We start from the raw sequence: 18,341 nt of genomic DNA, 5'->3' as shown, positions 1-18,341 counted from the left end.
TTGCTTTTCAGAAATCAAATGGGTCCCCATTTGCTAACAGTGATGCCTGCTTTGCCCTGGCTTATGCAGTTATTATGCTGAACACTGACCAGCACAACCATAATGTCCGCAAGCAGAATGTCCCAATGACTCTAGAGGTGAGTATTAGAGCGTGGGCACTTCCTTTTTTTCTCTAATATTGATAGTGGTGGTATCTACTTTCTGTAGTGATTATGCTTTCTTTTTTGTTTTAACTTGTCATTCTTCACTCCAGTATCCAGTAAGTTGGTGAATACTGGATTGAATGCAGTTAGAGAGGAGGGATGGGGGAAAGGGAGAGTCTGAAGAAATGCAAGCTAAGGGGGCTCGAGTGTGTGTGAACAAACTAGATCACAAATCATAGTAAGAATGAGAAGATTTGATTAATAGGAGAAGAGTTGTTGAACCACTTTGAACCAATTTGATTGCCAGGCCTGCATTCATGTGTTGGTACAGATATGTTCTTCTAGTGCTCACCCTTAGCTCAGCATATATAGTACTACCTCTGTTAACTTCTCTGTAAGTGAAAAGGGTTGCTGCACACTGCTGTGCCACTAACAACAGCATTTGCAGTCCTTGGGCTCTAAGGCTGTACATTGAGGAGAAGAGAGAAATTTACTTTTGGATCTGGTGAAAAGCAATTGGAGTAGTGACCGGAGCCAAGCACTTAAAGCAGGATATATTAGGAGAGTTACCTTGCTGTTAACTATAACTTTTTTCAGGAGTTTCGGAAGAACCTGAAGGGTGTGAATGGAGGCAAAGACTTTGAACAGGACATATTGGAAGATATGTACCATGCCATCAAGTAAGAATCAGCCTTTCATTGCTTCCTTGTGTGCAGAGAGTAAACTAGAGCTGTTTGATATGTAAGAGTTTTGGAGAGTACTAAGAAGGCAGTCACATGCCAGTTTGCCTCAGACTGCCTTCCAGCACCATAGGGTATGTGGTGACACATACATAGGGTATGTAGGTGGTCGCATAGGTAGTGACATAGAGTGTGCCTGTCCCAGCGAGTACACTGGATTTATGTTTTTGGATTCTTACCCAGTCTTACTCAGTTGCTGCTGGGTATTGCTGAGAACCACTGTAATCATAGCCAGGATATAAGAGAGGAGCAGGAGAGGCTGGGAAGATAGAATGTGTCAAGAGCTGGCAAAGTGACTCCAGAATAACTATGGGAACCAGTATGGTCCCAGACAACCCAAAGGTGTTGCTGAGTTTTAGGTTTGGCTCAGAATGAAAAATCTGACCTTTTCTGCATTCTTCTGTGTTAGAAATGATGAGATAGTGATGCCAGAAGAACAGACAGGCCTGGTGAAGGAAAATTATGTCTGGAATGTCTTGCTCCATCGTGGTGCCACTGATGAGGGAATATTTCTCCATGTGCCTCCTGGAAGCTATGACCATGACCTCTTCACCATGACATGGGGACCAACCATTGCAGCACTTTCCTATGTTTTTGACAAGAGCTTAGAAGAAACAATCATCCAGAAGGCTATCTGTGGTTTCAGGTAACTCTCTCACATTGATGAGGCCCAGAAAGGTTTCAGTCCGGCTGGTGTGTTATGTCTGAGTGCTAGAGAGATCACTGTGAATAACCATTACTTTCCCTACAGTTGAAGGGTATTTTCTTGTGACCTACAATCCCCTTGTTTTGTTTCTGGTATTTCTAGTGATTCATTTCATCTAAGCTTCTCTTGGTGGCACTCACTGTTTGGCTTGACTGCTACGTTGTAATAAATAAAAGTGCACAGGGTGTTCATTTGTTTTTTAAACTCCAACCTGGTTACATTTAAAAGACTTGCTTGACACACTTGTGCTGCTTAGAAGTGACAGGGATGGTCGCTCTCAGTTGGCCCGTTGCTGGTAGAAAAAGCAAAATCTGTCATAAGTGGAGCCATATCTGCTGTTAAATGGGATGGGACATTTTTGGTTTTTTGGTTGTGTTTTGTTGTTGTTTTGGGCTTTTTTTGGAGGGGGCATTGGGGTTTTTGTTTATTTATTGAGACAATATTCAGAAATCTTGCTATCTGTTAGAAACTCCATTGGAAGGATCTTTGGTCATGCTTGAATTCATACCAAAACAGGCCTTCAAGCATAGTTTTAAAGCTCTGTTAATATACTACAGTGGCAAGGATCTCTTGGAAACTAGAACTTCAGCACTACTGCTAATCTTAGAAACTCATGTCAAGACATGAAATTAGGGACGTTAACTCAGGTGTATGAGGCCTGTTTGGACTTTTTTTTTTCTTGAAAGTGATCCTTGAATCACTTTCACAAGTGATCCAGAGAAATATTAAGGACTCAGGATCTCAGATCTAATGATGGGCATTTTCATTGCCTGAGGGAGAATGTTGTACATTAACATTTGTTATAAGTGGGTGGAGAGGAGAATCTGAAACCTAAGTGACAGGGCTATCTGACTTGCTGTTCTGTAGAGAAAAATGCCTGTGCTGTGTTGTTACCTTGTTTCTTGTTTTCTTCACCCTAGGAAATGTGCAATGATTTCTGCTCATTATGGCCTGAGTGATGTGTTTGACAATCTCATAATTTCTCTCTGCAAGTTTACAGCCCTCAGCAGTGAGGTAAGATTGTGTGGAGGGGAAAGAAGCGTGGCTCTAGTGTGTTGGAGTTCTCTTCCTCTCTGTTAAGCAGTGGTATTCATTTATTCAGTTATCAAAGCATCTGTAGATAGCTATTCCTCCCCGCCCTGGCCCAGAGTTTTCTGGGGGAGGTAAAGACAAAGCACACATTAAAGCAGGATTTCCATCACACAGATTTAAACAAACAAATTTCCTTCTGCTTATCACACAGATGCTAGTTTGTGCAGAGCAGAATGCCATGATACAGAAGTCCATATCCTACCTACTTAGTCTCAGGAAACTTAAATCTCACTGTGATCGAGATAGCGATCATACACAATTCCAAGCAAGTTTGTACGTTTCAGCTACTAGAGATTTAATTATAGGGCTTGTACAACATCAGGAGGAGATGTTTTATGACCTAGTCTTCCAAAGTGTTGAGGCTGTGCATCTACCTAGCAAAAAGGGGTTAGAAAAAAATAAATGTTCTGAATTGACACTTGTTGTCCGGAGTCTGGATCAGCAGAGCTGGTCCAACTTTTGCCAAGCAGCAAAAACTTTTTCTGCCAGTAGTACTGTGAGAATAAAGTCATCATACGGTCATTGATAAAAGCTTTCTTTCCCAAATCTGTTTGTGGCACAGTGTCAGCCTGTTTTCTCTGAAGTACTTGATAGATAGTGGCAGATCATGCTGTGTGCTAGAAAGAAAAAAGCAACTCGTTTCAAAGGTCGAGACTTGCAAAGAAGTCCACAGCATTGCTCTGAGAAACTACACGAAACCCATAGTGAGCAGAACAATGTGCAAACATACAAAAAAGGGAAACAAGGTCATCCAAGACTTAAAGCATGGAAGCAAAGAGATCAAGCCAAGTGATTTCTGAAATCCTTTAAAAGGAAAGAAATCTCTTTAAAGGCAATAAATAATCCTGTGAATTAATCCAGTTAACAGAATTAGGCTATTCTGAAACCATAAGTTTATTCTGTGGGGAAATTGAACTGTGTGGACTGGATGTTTTATGTCACTTGCATCCTGGCAAGGTAGCAGTGAGAGAGTACCTCTCTGGCTATTAAAAGACAAATCCCAAATAATGGGGTTACTTTATATTCCCTCTCCTTCTGCAACTTACAACAGTAAAGATAAAATACTTGATCCTCTCCAGGCTTGCCAGACCTTGAGACCAAAGATGATAAAGCAGAGGAATGTCTGCCATGAAACAAATGGTGCTTCTGTATAAATATCTGTCAAACTACTCTACTAAGACTGCAGAGGCACTAGCTATTGCCAGCTGCATCCCATCTAGTTGTGTTAGACTGGAATCTGAAGCAGTCTTAGGTCTCTGAATTAAGCAATGTCTCTTGGTGGTGATGTAGAATGAGGGACTTTTGGATGTAAACAGTTCTTATCTCTGGTGGGATTCCAACTACACCAAAGTTGCAGTAAATTCCAGTAACTCTTGGAGACAGTAGATCACATAATCATGGAACAGTTGAGGTTGGAAGGGACCTCTGCATATTTAGTTCAACATCCCTTGTTCAAGTAGGGTCACCTAGAGCATGTTGCACAGGATCCTAATCAGACAGCTTTTGAATATTTCCAAGAATATGACAACTGAACAAATATTTGAGAGGCAATGTGGTGCAAGGGGAGAAGGAGAGGTTGTCCTCAGACCCTGAGAAGACAAAACCGAGTAACCGCCAGAAAGTAAGGAAAGATTTCACCAAAGCAACAGTGGGAGAAAAAATAAATTGGCTGTCACTTCTGCAGGCGTCTTGCCTAGCACTTCTAATGCATTTCACCTCTAGATCAAAGACCCTTTGCTTCTAGCTCTTGGCTGAAGAGTTTACAAGAAGTAGTTTACAAGACAGCTGTTGAATTTAAGAATTACAGGATGGGGACACATCTATTTTCTGGCCTTCAAATCTGATATTTGAAGAGACAAGTTTCCAATCCTTCCTATCTTTTATCATCTCTCTCCTTTTCTTAACGGAGGAATTAGGTATGTTTTTTGTCCGCATAAGCAAGAGGATGGCAAAGTCCATCTCTTATCAAAAGTAATATTGCAGTGAACTTAAGCAACTCTGTAGAAATACGAGCTTATTATTATGTCTGATACAAGTTCACATGGCTGCTGGGATTTTTTTTTGGTTTTGGGTAGCTTTCTTGGCATCAAGCATTTGGTTGGTGTAAATGTTTTTAGCATTTTGTTTGTATTTTGAATAGCAGTGGATATATTGAGCACGTTATGGAGGAGTTGTGGCCCAGCAATTGTTTCCAGAAACTGTATGTCAGGAATCATCACTTCTGTTTTGAGCCTGACTGTTAACTAGTGGTGAGAATAGCTTTGTAAGTCACTAATATTTTTGCTATGTTTTTTTTTTTTTTCTCAAATGATAGTGCAAAATAATTGCTGTCTCCCAGAGGAGCTCTGATACTGAATAAAGTCTACTGTCGGAGGCTTTGATCCTGAAATGAGTTCTCATAGTACAAAAAAAAGTCTTAGTGAATTTTCAGCAAGCACTTCCAGAGTGCTCTGTATCACTGTCATTCTTGGTGAGCTCTATCTAGATCTCAGTGATTCAGCTTGTATCACATAACCCACCATGTCTCCACTTTTTCTGGAAGGTATGAACTAAAGAGTTATCCGCAGCGTTGTACACAGACTTTTACTTCCCAAACCAATTCTGAACAGTCTGCCCTAATTTGTGTTGAAAAAGAAACATCTCTTGCTGACTAACTGCCACCCTTTTTTCTTTCCTGCAGTCTATTGAGAACCTGCCCACTGTTTTTGGAAGTAATCCCAAGGCCCATATTGCAGCGAAGACTGTGTTTCAGTTGGCCCATCGCCATGGCGACATTCTGCGGGAGGGCTGGAAAAACATCATGGAGGCCATGCTGCAGCTTTTCCGAGCAGAGCTGCTGCCCAAGGGCATGGTGGAGGTAACAGCTGCCAGCTCAGGGCTAACTGAAGGTGGGGAGTGGGAAGCTGGCCTTGCAGAGAGACAGTCCAAAGGGTGTGAGTGTTCTCATGCAAAGGCCTGGCTTTGGTAGAGCGTGTACAGAGAAAGAGAGCCTGCAAAGGACTCAGTGCTCAAGTTACCTGCAGGCTCCAGCCTCCTTCATACAGTTCACTTTTTATTGTTTTTATTAGATTTGACAAATTCCAGCATTCATTTGATTTTAGCAGATTTTGAATATTGTGCACAAAGGCATGTAACAGAGAGGTGAAGTGTTAGAGGACAGCTGTGACATTGCCGAATGGAAGGCACACTTGATTAAAGGAGGTGTGTGTGTGAGAGAGTGAGTTGGCAATACGTGGCAAGGAGGGTATAGCATTTCAATGTTGAACATATACATGTTCTTGTCTATCTTCAAGGTGGAAGACTTTGTGGATCCCAATGGCAAAATCTCTCTGCAGCGTGAGGAGACACCGTCTAACCGGTGAGTGGTGCAGATGGCCCAGGCAAATGCTTGCATGTGTCTTTATTTTTAATACCAATGTTGGAGATTAAAATATATGACTTGTCTTGCTGATACTTGTGTCTTCTAATTGCAGTGGTGAATCTACGGTGCTGAGTTTTGTTAGTTGGCTCACCCTCAGTGGCACAGAACAGTCTGGTATGAGAGGGCCATCTACAGAGACACAGGAGGCAAAGCGAACAGCTCTGGAGTGCATAAAGGTAGTGCAAAGGCCATAGAAGAATATGCCCTGGTACATGGTAACAGTGCTGGGTGGATAATATGCTCTAGTCTATGGTCATGTGGATCCTTTCTAAGGTGCAGGGAGCTATTTTTTAAAATCTGTCTAGCACTGATCAAGTCTGTTGGGGGTAATTGGTTCTCACTGGGTAAAGCAGCTGGCAGGAGTTTTCTGCCAGGTTAGAGTGCTGAAGCCACACACTGTGTCTCTCTGGAAATGAGCTGTGATTTTGAAGGTTCATATGCCTTTCCCTGCCCAAACACTCTACTCTTTCATGTCTTTTGCAGCAATGTGGTCCTGAGAAGTTGATTACAGAAAGCAAGTTCCTTCAACTTGAGTCACTCCAGGAGCTCATGAAGGTGAGAGATACTGGCTGAGATAGAACCGATGATGGGAAAGGTATACTGTGCGTGATCACGGATATGTGTGATGTATTCACTTAGCTCCTCATAGGAGGTCTTGGATTTGCTCCATATTTGAAGCCAGTCATTAGTTCAGCTGTTACGTATGACATCTGTGCAGGAAGCCACAATTGCCTTAGTAGCAGAGGAAAGCACTAATTTGTGGAATGCATCCTAACATAGTGGGGGTCAGGTTAAGGGCCTAAAAATGTTTGTAGCTCTGTTTAGGAGCTTAAGTTGTGCTTTTCACCTTTTCTGGTGTGCCATATGTCTGATGAGGCATTAGAGGCCAGTTTAGATGCAGGAGTTTTGCAGAATTATTTGACTCTGTTCTTCTAAATACTGCAGTACTGGTCTGCTGTATAATAGAGCTGGACTCAGTAGTCCTTGGCTATAGAGACTCATCTACCTGGTGCCTAGTGGTAGCTCCTCAAGCTGGTGTGGAGTTTGAGACTCTCCAGGCTGTAGTATGAATCCTGCACAGCAGCTGCCTGGAAACTGGTTGGTGTGCAGCAGGGAAACCACTTTGAAAAGTCAGTAGTGCAGTGCAGCTCAGCAGTGATACTCGGGGGGTTAGCACTTCAAACCCCAAAGACCTTTCTCTCCAGACTCTTGTAGTTTCAAGTTCCTGCCTTATCATAGTTCATCTGGACTCATGACATTATTGAGATGTTTGCTAAAACAAAGGAAAGGTTTGTTTATTAAGGCTTTGTGCAGAGGATTGAAAAAGCAAGTAATGAGTTTCCAGATGTAGATTATAAGTGAGGAAACACCAATGAACAGTAGTCTAAAAAATTAAGCCAAAACTTAATACTTAGCTCACACAAAGACCTTACATTGCTGGACCACCTGGAGGAGTGTTGACTCAGTTTGCATATGCCATCCTTGCCACTTCAATTTTGGATGAACATTTTTCTGTAACTCCTTTTATGCCTCCCTTCATCTGTGAGCTAGTGGCTGGAGAAAGACACTTCCAATATTTGTAGTTTTTCTGCAGTATGTCTGCTTTTACTTCATATTTTGTTAGTAAGATGCTGCTAGGCTTTCGTTATCCCTCCCCATAAGGGAAATTCCATTATAGTTTTAACATCTTAAGTTCATAATGCAGTTTGCATAATAAAAGGTATAATTTTCCATATGTTTAGCTTAGTACCCAGGCTCCAATGTATTTTTATAGACTATGCACAACCTCCTCAGGTGTTGGAGTGCAGTTTTAGAGTTGCAGCATGCTGTTGGACTTCCCTGGCACTTTGGTGGGGTTGTCGGTAACAAATGATTCATTCCTGGCTTTTCTAGGCTCTCATCTCTGTGACTCCTGATGAGGAGACATATGATGAAGAGGATGCTGCTTTCTGTTTGGAGATGCTTCTGAGGATTGTGCTGGAGAACAGGTAGGACCTTGAAATATGTGCAGATTCGTTGTAAATGTCCCTGCTCTACTGCAGCTGTTGTCTAGGCTCAGGGAATAAGTTCTTTATGTGCTGGCTTTGCCAGCTTACGCAGCATGTGGTTGTAATTTCAGGCTTTAGCAATTCCAATCCAGCATGTGTAAACAGAGAGACTGTTCACCCATGAATTATTGCTTGACATCCTGAGATTTGGAGAAGGCAAACTAAATTCTAGAGAGAGAATGAGTTTTCCCACCTGGTTGCTTCATGAATAATGAAGTAAATAAAAAGAAGCTTGTGGGCCTCGTTATTTCTGTGTCTGCTAGTGTGTCCCTGCTTGAGCTTTTCACTGAAGTAATGAAGTATTAAGTTGTCTGTAGCTCTTGGAGAGGTAGCTGGATCCTTCTTGTCTCATCTTCTTTCATTCTGCCCTTTCTCTCCTCCTTGTTGTGGCTAGGGACCGTGTGACCTGTGTATGGCAAACTGTCCGAGACCACCTCTATCATCTCTGTGTTCATGCTGTGGAGTTCTGCTTCCTGGTGGAGAGGGCAGTGGTGGGGCTGTTGAGACTGGCAATTCGGCTTCTTCGTCGGGAAGAAATCAGTGCACAGGTAAGGGATTTATGAAGGACAGTCTCTGAGTTTGTGGCTACATTTGGCAACTCAGGAAACCAACTGCTGTTATACAGACTCACATTTAACCTCTCCACTGCAGGTGACAACAGAACTGCTGTTGTAAGTAGCATTAAACAAATGAGGAAGACTTTGAATGCAGTGTAAATAATAGTTTGTTATTCTTGCCATTTCCCTTCTTGGTCAGGTTCTCCTCTCTCTACGTATCCTGCTCATGATGAAGCCAAATGTGCTTTCCAGAGTTAGCCATGAGGTTGCTTATGGCCTTCATGAACTCTTGAAGACAAATGCTGCCAACATTCATGCTGGGGATGACTGGTACACGCTCTTCACCCTCCTGGAGTGTATTGGGTCTGGAGTGAAGCCGCCTGCAGCCCTGCAGGTTACAGCAAGGGCAGATAATGACACAGGTAAGACAGGCCAGCTTTTGCTAGGAAATCTGATGCCCTGCCTGCCAGATAAGCAGCTGCTTCCTCAAGCTTTTCAATTAGCAAAGGGCACTGAAGAAAACAAAGCTGATATTAAACTACATTAGCAGGATTAAAGACCAGCACCTGCTGTTCACTCGTACACCATAGTCTGTCCCTGTCTCTACTCTGCCATCTCTTCCTACTCCCTGAGCAGCAGTCCAGGTGCTAGTCCCTGGGGAAACAGTGGGAGGAAAACTGATATCAGTTGTAGCAGCTGTAGAAGGTCTTTGCTCTGCCCAAAGAGTATTTTCTGGTGGTTGTGGTCTGGTGCTTGGGGTAATATAGCCTTAATCTCTCATCTGGGTGTGTAATGTAAACCCAGCTGTTGTTTCTGTGGTGCTTGTTTCTCTTGTGAGACTGTTCCTTTCTATCCCTTTTTTAAGAATCTTGCAAAGGGAGTTGATTTTTAAACTTTTCTTTTTAAATCCATTTGTGTTGGGAGTGCCTGAGCCATTCTGCCAAGACCAACACACTATTTCCCACTTCTCTTGATGGTGTTAAAGAAGTCTGTTCATGTTCCCCTTCAGCTGACTGGCAGTGTATTTGAGGTTGACAGCTTCAGACCTCTAAAGAAAACACCAAAAGCTTTTCTAGAGGATTTCAGTTTTCTCTCTATTTTTCTAGACCTAGGTCCTGGTGCTTTTTGCTAGCTAGCTTGGGGAAGGATCAAGCCTGTATGGTCTTTGCCTTCTGGAAATAATGCTGGGCTGTTTACTCAGGTCTTTTTCACTACTTTTGCTTGAGCAATCTACTTGACTGTGGCACCTTAAAGAATCAGAAGATCATTTCTCATTACTTCTTGCAGAAAATGTTTAATGTGCTGTGCTCACAGCAAGTCTTTCTTCTCATGAGTTGCTAGATATTGTTGAATCATGAAGGGAACAAGGTTTTTGCTTCTACATCAAATTATATCAGTGGCCTAAATTAGGCCTTTCTCTGCTTGGGATATGGATTACCCTAAAGTTCAGGGAAGGGAGATTTAACAGATGTGGAACATGCTGATGCTGATTGCTGTCCATAAGGAGGACTTTTATCAGTATTTGTTTGGAGTTTCTTGAGTGATCTCAGAGGCCCCATCTAGATCATGTCTTTTTGTGTTGCATTTTTGGAGTTGCCCTGGTTCAACTTAGGACCTCCAGTAGTTCCTAAAGTGTGTGGTATGTCTGATTCTTCTAGCAGCATCAAAACTTTGGACTTCCTGCTACTTAAAAGCTATAGACAGGGGCAAGTGAAGTGACAGAGAGCAATACACTCCTTTCCCCTAAATGGAAACATACCTAGTGGGGAGAAACAGAGCCAAAGGTCCGTTTCTTGCCATTTTTTATGCATGCTGCTGTGATAGTTATTCTTCCTCTGGCAGTAGGAGAGGTCTGGCCCAGTTTCTTCCAATATCCACTGGCAGTTCTCAGCTGACTGATCTGACTAACCTGAATTGCTTCTCCACTAATCCCACAGCTCCTCACTGGAGTTCTTGTTTTGGCTTTGGTCTGAAACCCTTGCCTTTTGTCTTGAAGGTGCTCAGTCAGATAGTGAAGTCTCTTCCTCCTACCACCCAAGTGATACAAGCCTGGACCGTGGCTACACCTCTGATTCAGAGGTTTACACTGACCATGGAAAGCAAGGCAAGATGCATCGCTCGGTGACAGATGTGGATATGATGAACAGTGGCTGGCTGGTGGTGAGTAATGGATGGGCCTCTGGTGCCTGAAACAGATTACTCCTGGTGTGGGTGTGGGAAGAGGATGTGGTAGAGAAAGAAAGAAAAAGACAGTAAAAGACCAATGTAACAATGTAAAGGGAGGATTGGGAAGAGATGCAGATGGGTAGCGGAAGGCCAGGAACAAGTATGGAAGAAGCAATGAGTCCTGCTAAAGTAATATCACCTGCTGGTTTCTGAAGAAAGGCCCTTCAGCATCTGCATGATGTGCTGCTTTTTACACTTTCATGTTACACTCTTGCTGTGCCTTGCAGGTGGGAAAGGATGACATTGACACCTCTAGACCCAGTGTTGGGCTCAACAGGCTGGGGCCATGTCCTCTCGTCAACCAGTACAGCCTGACTGTGGGGCTGGACTTGGGCCCTCATGATACAAAGTCTCTCATGAAGTGTGTGGAGTCCCTGTCCTTCATCGTGCGAGATGCTGCCCATGTGACGCCTGAGAACTTCGAACTCTGTGTCAAAACCATACGCATCTTTGTGGAGGCGAGCTTGAATGGGGGTGAGATGGCTCTTGGTTTCACAACCAAAATGAGGCTTGGAGTAACCAGGCAGCAAGCTAGAATGCATGAAGCACACTGCCGGGGAAGGAGTCCTCCATCTCCAGAAAACAGTCTCCCATGAGACTAATCTTCTGGCTTGTGCTAGCAAGAGGGACCTTACTGCTGTATTTGGGGTTGGAGGGAGGCCTGCAGTTGACAAGGAATTAGCAGTATCAGTAGGGATCATGGTTTCCTGAGGGGTTCTGGGCACATCTTCAGGTGGATAGCAGTCACTTTACTGGACAGGGCCCTCCATTGGGGGTATTAGAAGGTGATTGTTGTGTGGACTGAAAGGCAGAACATTTTGTTGTGGGGCATAAGGGTGATATTCTACTGTCTTTCCCTTTCTTAGGCTACAAGTCCCAGGAGAAGAGGGGAAAGAGTCACAGGTATGACAGCAAATCCAACCGGTTAAAAAAAAAGCCAAAGGAGAGCTCCACGCGGCGATCACGGGCCTCGAGTCAGCACCAGGGCCATGCACACAGTGATGAGGATGAGGATGAGAGCATCCCTGCCAGCTACCACACTGTGTCTTTACAGGTTAGTCAGGACGTAAGTATAGCAAGGATTTCCTCCTCTCCTTTCCCATATTCGGGGCCTGGCTAGGAAGTCATTGGGATTCTGCATGGTGGGAAGGGAGACTGCATCTAGGGTTAGTAGCTGCTGGGTAGCAAAGGGTGGGTCTGATGGCAAAGGGTTGGTCTGGCTCTTCTGGGAGCAAGAGAGGAAGAGTATGACTTGGACAGGAGGAAGAAGAGTGTTGGGGAGAGTCCTCTGATCAAACCAGGAGGATGGGTCTCTGGAACTGAAAATCGTTGCAGAAGGCAGATATAGGACAGATACAGGACAAGAGCTATTGGAGGCATGAGGTTTCTGTGGGATTAGAAGGGAAGTCTTACGGGGCATATGAGTGTGTGGAGAGGTGAGTGTCCCCAAGATAGAAGGCAAGTCCCATGGACTGGGACAGTTTTCAAGTGCAGTGAACTGGGATGTTGGTGTTATGTTTCTCTAGTTGGGTCTCTTGATGTTTGTGGACACAGGCTTACTGAGCGTCAGGCTGTTGGGGCCCAGCTCAGTAGTAAATTTACTAGAATGCTGCTGTCAAACTTGCTAGAATGCCACTTTTCATCTGTGGAGAACAGAGCTGGGAGAACTTTGTCTTTTTTTTTTTTTTTTTTTTTTTTTTAAGCTGGAGGGAAGGCAGAGAGGTTGTTCCTGTGTAGCCCAGCTGCATCACTGCTTTTTCCCTCAGGCTGGGATGGTCTTTGCAGGGAATGGCTCTTTTTTTTTCTCACTCGGCAGCCCTGTGATGCTGCTTCGTGAGGATCGGGTTGACACAATTACTGTCTGACACAGGTTTCACTGAAGGTGCTGGCACTTGTGCACTTGGGGAGCACTCAGACTTGATAGTATCCCATAGTTATGCATGGATGTGAGAAAGCATGGCTGAATTGCTGGGAACCTTTTAGTCTTCATTTGCGGAAGAGCAGAGATCAGGTTTGCTTCAAGAGCTCGAATTCTGTTTGTTGCTTAATGTGATGCTTGACTTGCAGCTCCTGGACCTCATGCACACCTTGCACACTCGAGCTGCCACCATCTACAGCTCCTGGGCTGAGGAGCAACGCCACCTAGAGCCTGCCGGCAGGAAAATCGAAGCAGATTCCCGAACTCTGTGGTCCAACTGCTGGTGCCCTTTGCTACAGGGTAAAGCCACCCCTTGTGATGAGAGCAAGAAGAAAGACTTCAAGATAAGGACAGTTGAGGAGCCAAAGACTAGCTGCAGAAAGCAGAGGAGATTGTTTTTAGGGTTTGTGTAATTGAAAAAGGACTTGGGTCTGATACAGAAAGGTATCTTTATCATGAGTTAGCTACCAGTTTGGTCCTAGACAAGACAGTAGATTCTCAATCTGTGGCCTGGAATAAGTGTTTTCCACAGAGAATGTTTTGGTCTTAATTAGCCTCTTCCCCTTAGACTGAGTGTTGTGGTGGTTATTCTTACAATACCAAGTACCACTTTCCTGGGTGCGTGGGGATGTTCTCCCTCCTCGTGGGCTCTGCCTGAATCCCTCTCTTGCAGGTATTGCCTGGCTGTGCTGCGACGCCCGACGCCAAGTGCGGATGCAGGCTCTCACTTACCTGCAGCGAGCCCTCCTGGTGCATGACCTGCAGGCACTGGATGCCCTGGAGTGGGAATCCTGCTTCAACAAGGTAAGCTCCTGGCTGGGCTGAGCATGTGGGCAGGACAACAGTGTTCTGAAGAGCAATGCTGAACACAGGAATGGCTCCTCCCATCTCTGTCTGGAAACAAGTCCCTAAAGAAAGCCTGCTCTTTCCTGTAACGTCGTCTATGTAAATATCATTCCCATGAAATATGATATGAAATAGCAGTGTCAATGATCCAACAGGTGCTGTTCCCGCTGCTAACCAAGCTCCTTGAGAATATCAGCCCAGCTGATGTTGGAGGGATGGAAGAGACCAGGATGAGAGCTTCAACGCTGCTTTCCAAGGTGAACATACTGCTGTTGCCTGAAAGCTCGGGGAAGACCATGAGCATCACCATGACAAAACTCTTTGCTCTGTTAGCTTCTTGGCAGCTCTGGTGTGTGTTGGTGTCAGTTTGATAGTCTGACTGCCTTCAATGCTGGGCTTCTTCACCACCTTCTGCTGCCAGGACAGGCCTTTTTTTTCCAAAACTGTCTCCCTGATGTTGACTTTCAGAAACGCTGTCAGGAGTTTGACTTTTGAAGGATAGGGATGATTATTTCATCTAGTGTTAGTTGAAGATTGATTTTAGTGGAAAAAAGAGGCAAGTCAGAAGCCCATTGCATAGCCTTAAGCTAATGAGTCTTAAAGGCTTGGAAGAAGTGGTCTCATGCAAAGGAGACAAGCTCCACTCCTGCATGTGTAGCTTAGAGGAGTGGCAGTATCTACTATTTCAGCTGGGCCTGTGCATTCCTCTGGCTTGCCACAAGGAAGGTGAATTCTAGATATGCAAGATTGGCTGTAGAGCTGTGAGCAGCAGCCGTGATGCTACCCATTGACCATAGTTGTGCTCTTTTCTAGGTATTCTTGCAGCATCTCTCCCCACTTCTCTCACTGACCACCTTTGCTGCCCTGTGGCTGACAATCCTGGACTTCATGGACAAATACATGCATGCTGGCTCCAGTGACTTACTGGTAAGGTGCCAAAAGTGATGCTGCAGTGCTTTTAACAACCATTACAAGGTGTGTTTTTGTCTTGTGCGGTTGTGGTAGTTATTGTGTTTTACCCCTTCCTTTCCAAACACCCTCATTCCATGGTTTATCATTTTGGTGTCACTTAGCTGTTTTGAGCATTTATTCATTGCTGTGTCCCCTCTCTGTGTTCTGAGGAGTGTCTCTGATTACAGCTGGAGGCCATCCCAGAGTCTCTGAAGAATATGCTGCTTGTAATGGATACAGCTGGAATATTCCACAGTGCTGACTCGCGGACAGGATACTCAGATCTTTGGGAAATAACCTGGGAGCGGATCGACTGCTTCTTACCTAGGCTGCGGGATGAACTCTTCAAACAGACAGTTATCCAGGGTATGGAGGAGTGAGAAACGCCAAGAATCAGGTTTTGGTTCCAGTGCTTGTACTTCTTCCGCCACCCAGTTTCAGTAGTGCCTGAATGTTGGTGAGATAATAGGTGCAGGAGGCCCTGAGAGCTTGGTGTGAAAAGGGCAAACTGATGGTGGGGAAAAGGGGTGACTGAACTGCTGCTTGGGCTAATTCCTTGTTTCTTTTGTCTAGATACTGTCTCCAGCTTACCAGTGGAGCAGCACCCTCAGAAATCAATAGTGTCTGCCTTACCCCCCTCTCCTGCAGGGGATGTGAGACCAACCACTCATACGGCACCTCCGGAGAAGCTGTGTGAACCGGGTGTCAGTGGTGAGCCCCATTTTCTTCTTTCCGGAAGCATGATCCCTGGCATGATGGTGGGGATCTGCTTTCCCTTAGTTTAGGATGATCTACAATGAGCAGGTCTGTTGTGTTGTGGAACTGTTCTGCTTGCAAATGAACAAATTCTGGCTTTCTCAGTGAAGCTATTTGGGTGGGCAGAGGCTGGAGCAGAATGCCAGGTTGGCACCTGCTTCTTGAGGCCTCATATGAAGGTATGTGGAGAAATGGAGTAAGGACCCTGAGCGAGAGTCCACTTAGCTTAGATCTGAAAGGTGACTTTGTCAGGGCCTATGTAAGGATCTGTTTTATCTCCGTATTTTTCCAGAGCCCGAGAGAGCCACTGCACCCAGTTCACCCACCATCAGCACCCCTGCCTCTCCTCCTTTCTCGGCATCAGCTCCAGCGAAGACAAGTCCCGTTACAGACATACCTCCTACGACAGCACAGCCACCGCTCATCCTGCAGCCTCTTGCCTCTCCCCTGCAGGTTGGGGTGCCGCCTATGTCTCTGCCAATCATTCTCAACCCAGCACTAATAGAAGCCACCTCTCCTGTTCCACTCTTAGCTACTCCACGGCCCACTGACCCCATGACAACCTCTGAAGTCAATTAGGTTGAGGGTGTCTGAAAACTGTCTGTTAAGGAAGCTGTACGGGTGGAGGATGCTGGCCAAATGTTCCCTAGGAGTGGGCATGTTTGCTTTAGAAGATGATGGAAACCTTAGCCGAAAGGCAGTTGCTGCAATCCACTTGGAGCTTATCAGATTCTGCTCCCTTCTTGTGGCAATTGCCCAGAAATCCCTGGCTGCTGCCTTCTCTGAGGGTTGCCCACTTCCACTTACTAGTTTCATTGCCTTCACAATCTCAGGGGCCAGGCAGTAGCCACACTCAGCAGCCTGGGACCAAGCCACCATCACTTCATCTGGTAAAGAGAGGAAAAACTTCAGTGTAACAGCAGAGATGGGCTAGAGTATAGTCCGCGTCTTCGATTATTCAGTCCAGTTCCTGAACAATTCCCAAGCTTTTCTGCCCATGCTTCTGATTGCACAGCTTTGAGCTCTGGGCATGCCTGGGCTCAGCAGGGTGACAATTCTGCTTAGAAATGTGGATCAGTTACAGTCCAGCTCCCAACATGCTATTTAGGACCTTGTCTCCTGTGGCTGTATGCTTTCCTTCTGGGATGTCCATCATGGCCTTCTAGTAGCAAAAGATAGGCAATGGGGAGAAGAGAAGGCTCATGGGGGCAGGGCTGCCCTGCTCCCTTCTTTATGGGTTGAGGGATAAAATTCAGACAGCTCTGCCCGTTTATGCAAATGGGAAGGAAGCAGAGACTGGAGAGCAGAGCAGTATGGCCATCTCCTAAACAGCATTTGGGAGCTGCTTCTGTGGTGCACGAGAGTGCTGTGTTGTTCACCACATGCTATGTTGGTCTCTTAGTGCCCAGCCCCAGGGCTGTCTTCAGTTCTCAGGAGACCATATATATCTTTTTAGTTTGGGAAGACCCTGAGATGTGTGGCACTGGCTTATGGATGCCTGGCAAGCCCTGCTGTGCTAAGGAACAGCCTTTCTCATGGGAGTTCACGCAGTACTAGTACCCTTCTGCACCTTCTAGTTGTTGGGAGCCCATCTCCTCCTCTACCTAGAGTGCTCCCGCAGCCGGGAGCCGCAGCCCTGCTAGTTTCTCCTTTGCTTCTCCCTTGCTGCAATCCTTCTCTTCCACCCCATCATGCGTGGAGCTGAGCTAGCCACCTGGCGAGCGCTGCATTTCACTTCTTCCTCTTGACATCTGAATTAGCCAGCTAAATCCTCAATAATACCAATCTCAGAAATCCCACTGGTGACTAGGAGGGGCACGGGCATGGCTTCAACCCAGTATGTAATGTATTGAGAAGAACCTAAGGTTGGGTTGGGCGCAGAGCCAGTGTACATAGAGTAAATGGCTACAAATCCAATGGACTTTTTACAGTGTAATAAATACATCCTGTAAATGAACACTCCACTGTTGTGCACCTCTTCTGTTGTTCTGCAGCTCGGAGCTTTAGGAAGAGTGGACAGTTTGCCAGCATGCTGTGCCCTCCTGCCAGCCCCCCAGCTCGATACAACAGGACTCTCCAACAGTGTGCTCTGACTGGGGGGAGCATGGAGGGACTTGCCCTAACAAATAGTCAGCTCATCTGCAGGGCTACAGGGGAGGCTGGCTATGAAGAAGCTAAAGAATTGTTCCCATTGTGGGCAAAGTGGAGCTGTAACATAATTAGATTGCCCTATTTTTGGCAAGAATTTACTGTCAGCTGTGAAATTGTTGGTGTTAGGCTGGAGTGTACTCATGCTCAGCCAGGCCTGAGGGCAGAAACCAGCACTGATTGAGGCCCTGGGGCGTTTGACCATGCAGTGCTTGAGCAGCCGGTATGCCCATGTCTCCTGCAGATCCCAGGGACGACCTGGCTGACTTCTGGAAAAGGAACATCTTTGTCTGATTAGGAAAAAATCCTCATTGTCATGGACTGGAATTGAACATGGGAAGGGCCAGACTGGCCCATCCTGGACTGCTCCAGGACTAATCCTAGCCATGGATATGGACAAGCACATGTACTTCCCTCCTGACCTTTTCTCTGCTTGGTCTTGTGACAAGCTCTGCACAGAGCAAAAGCTATAGGTGCCTCGTTAGATCGAGAGACGCTGATGCCCGTCAGTAGGGCTGGATCTGTGTAACCGTCGTTGCCTAGCGATACATCTGGGAATAACACACGCTGAAGCCTCCCTTGTTGAGGACGGTCCTTGCTGATAACGTTGGTGTGTAGCAAGAGCAAAAACAGTCTGAGAGGGAAAGCTGTGGATGCCAGTCAAGATGGGGAGGTATCGATACCTATTGGTAGGGATTGTTACCCAATAGGCATGGAAGGCAGTAGACAGTGATGCCTGTGGCTATGGAGAGGGGGATGTTGTCAGTAGTCATCAGTGCCAACTGTGGG

At 45.5% G+C, this 18,341-nt stretch overlaps 1 protein-coding gene across 1 annotated transcript in view; it reads left to right on the top strand.

Annotated features, from left to right (window-relative positions):
• GBF1 (golgi brefeldin A resistant guanine nucleotide exchange factor 1) overlaps nt 1–16,485 on the top strand; it is an 88,291-nt gene extending 71,806 nt beyond the window's left edge. Inside the window, exons 20-40 of the mRNA XM_088528820.1 lie at nt 12–137; nt 741–823; nt 1,293–1,529; nt 2,510–2,603; nt 5,362–5,538; nt 5,975–6,039; nt 6,155–6,278; nt 6,586–6,657; nt 7,996–8,090; nt 8,545–8,698; nt 8,907–9,129; nt 10,704–10,867; nt 11,161–11,407; nt 11,800–11,999; nt 13,001–13,151; nt 13,525–13,655; nt 13,853–13,954; nt 14,511–14,624; nt 14,837–15,014; nt 15,222–15,359; nt 15,697–16,485. Coding sequence (XP_088384946.1) covers nt 12–137; nt 741–823; nt 1,293–1,529; nt 2,510–2,603; nt 5,362–5,538; nt 5,975–6,039; nt 6,155–6,278; nt 6,586–6,657; nt 7,996–8,090; nt 8,545–8,698; nt 8,907–9,129; nt 10,704–10,867; nt 11,161–11,407; nt 11,800–11,999; nt 13,001–13,151; nt 13,525–13,655; nt 13,853–13,954; nt 14,511–14,624; nt 14,837–15,014; nt 15,222–15,359; nt 15,697–15,983 — 3,162 coding nt within the window. The 3' untranslated portion in view covers nt 15,984–16,485. The remainder of the gene's footprint in view (nt 1–11; nt 138–740; nt 824–1,292; nt 1,530–2,509; nt 2,604–5,361; nt 5,539–5,974; nt 6,040–6,154; nt 6,279–6,585; nt 6,658–7,995; nt 8,091–8,544; nt 8,699–8,906; nt 9,130–10,703; nt 10,868–11,160; nt 11,408–11,799; nt 12,000–13,000; nt 13,152–13,524; nt 13,656–13,852; nt 13,955–14,510; nt 14,625–14,836; nt 15,015–15,221; nt 15,360–15,696) is intronic.
• The last annotated feature ends 1,856 nt before the right edge of the window (nt 16,486–18,341 follow it).

Source organism: Tinamus guttatus, unplaced genomic scaffold (assembly GCF_059628265.1).
Source record: "Tinamus guttatus ecotype Peru unplaced genomic scaffold, ASM5962826v1 Tinamus_guttatus_pri_ptg000314l, whole genome shotgun sequence".
Lineage (NCBI taxonomy): Eukaryota > Metazoa > Chordata > Aves > Tinamiformes > Tinamidae > Tinamus > Tinamus guttatus.
The sequence above is the reverse complement of the archived record's forward strand: the minus strand, read 5'-3'. Positions and strand labels throughout refer to the sequence as shown.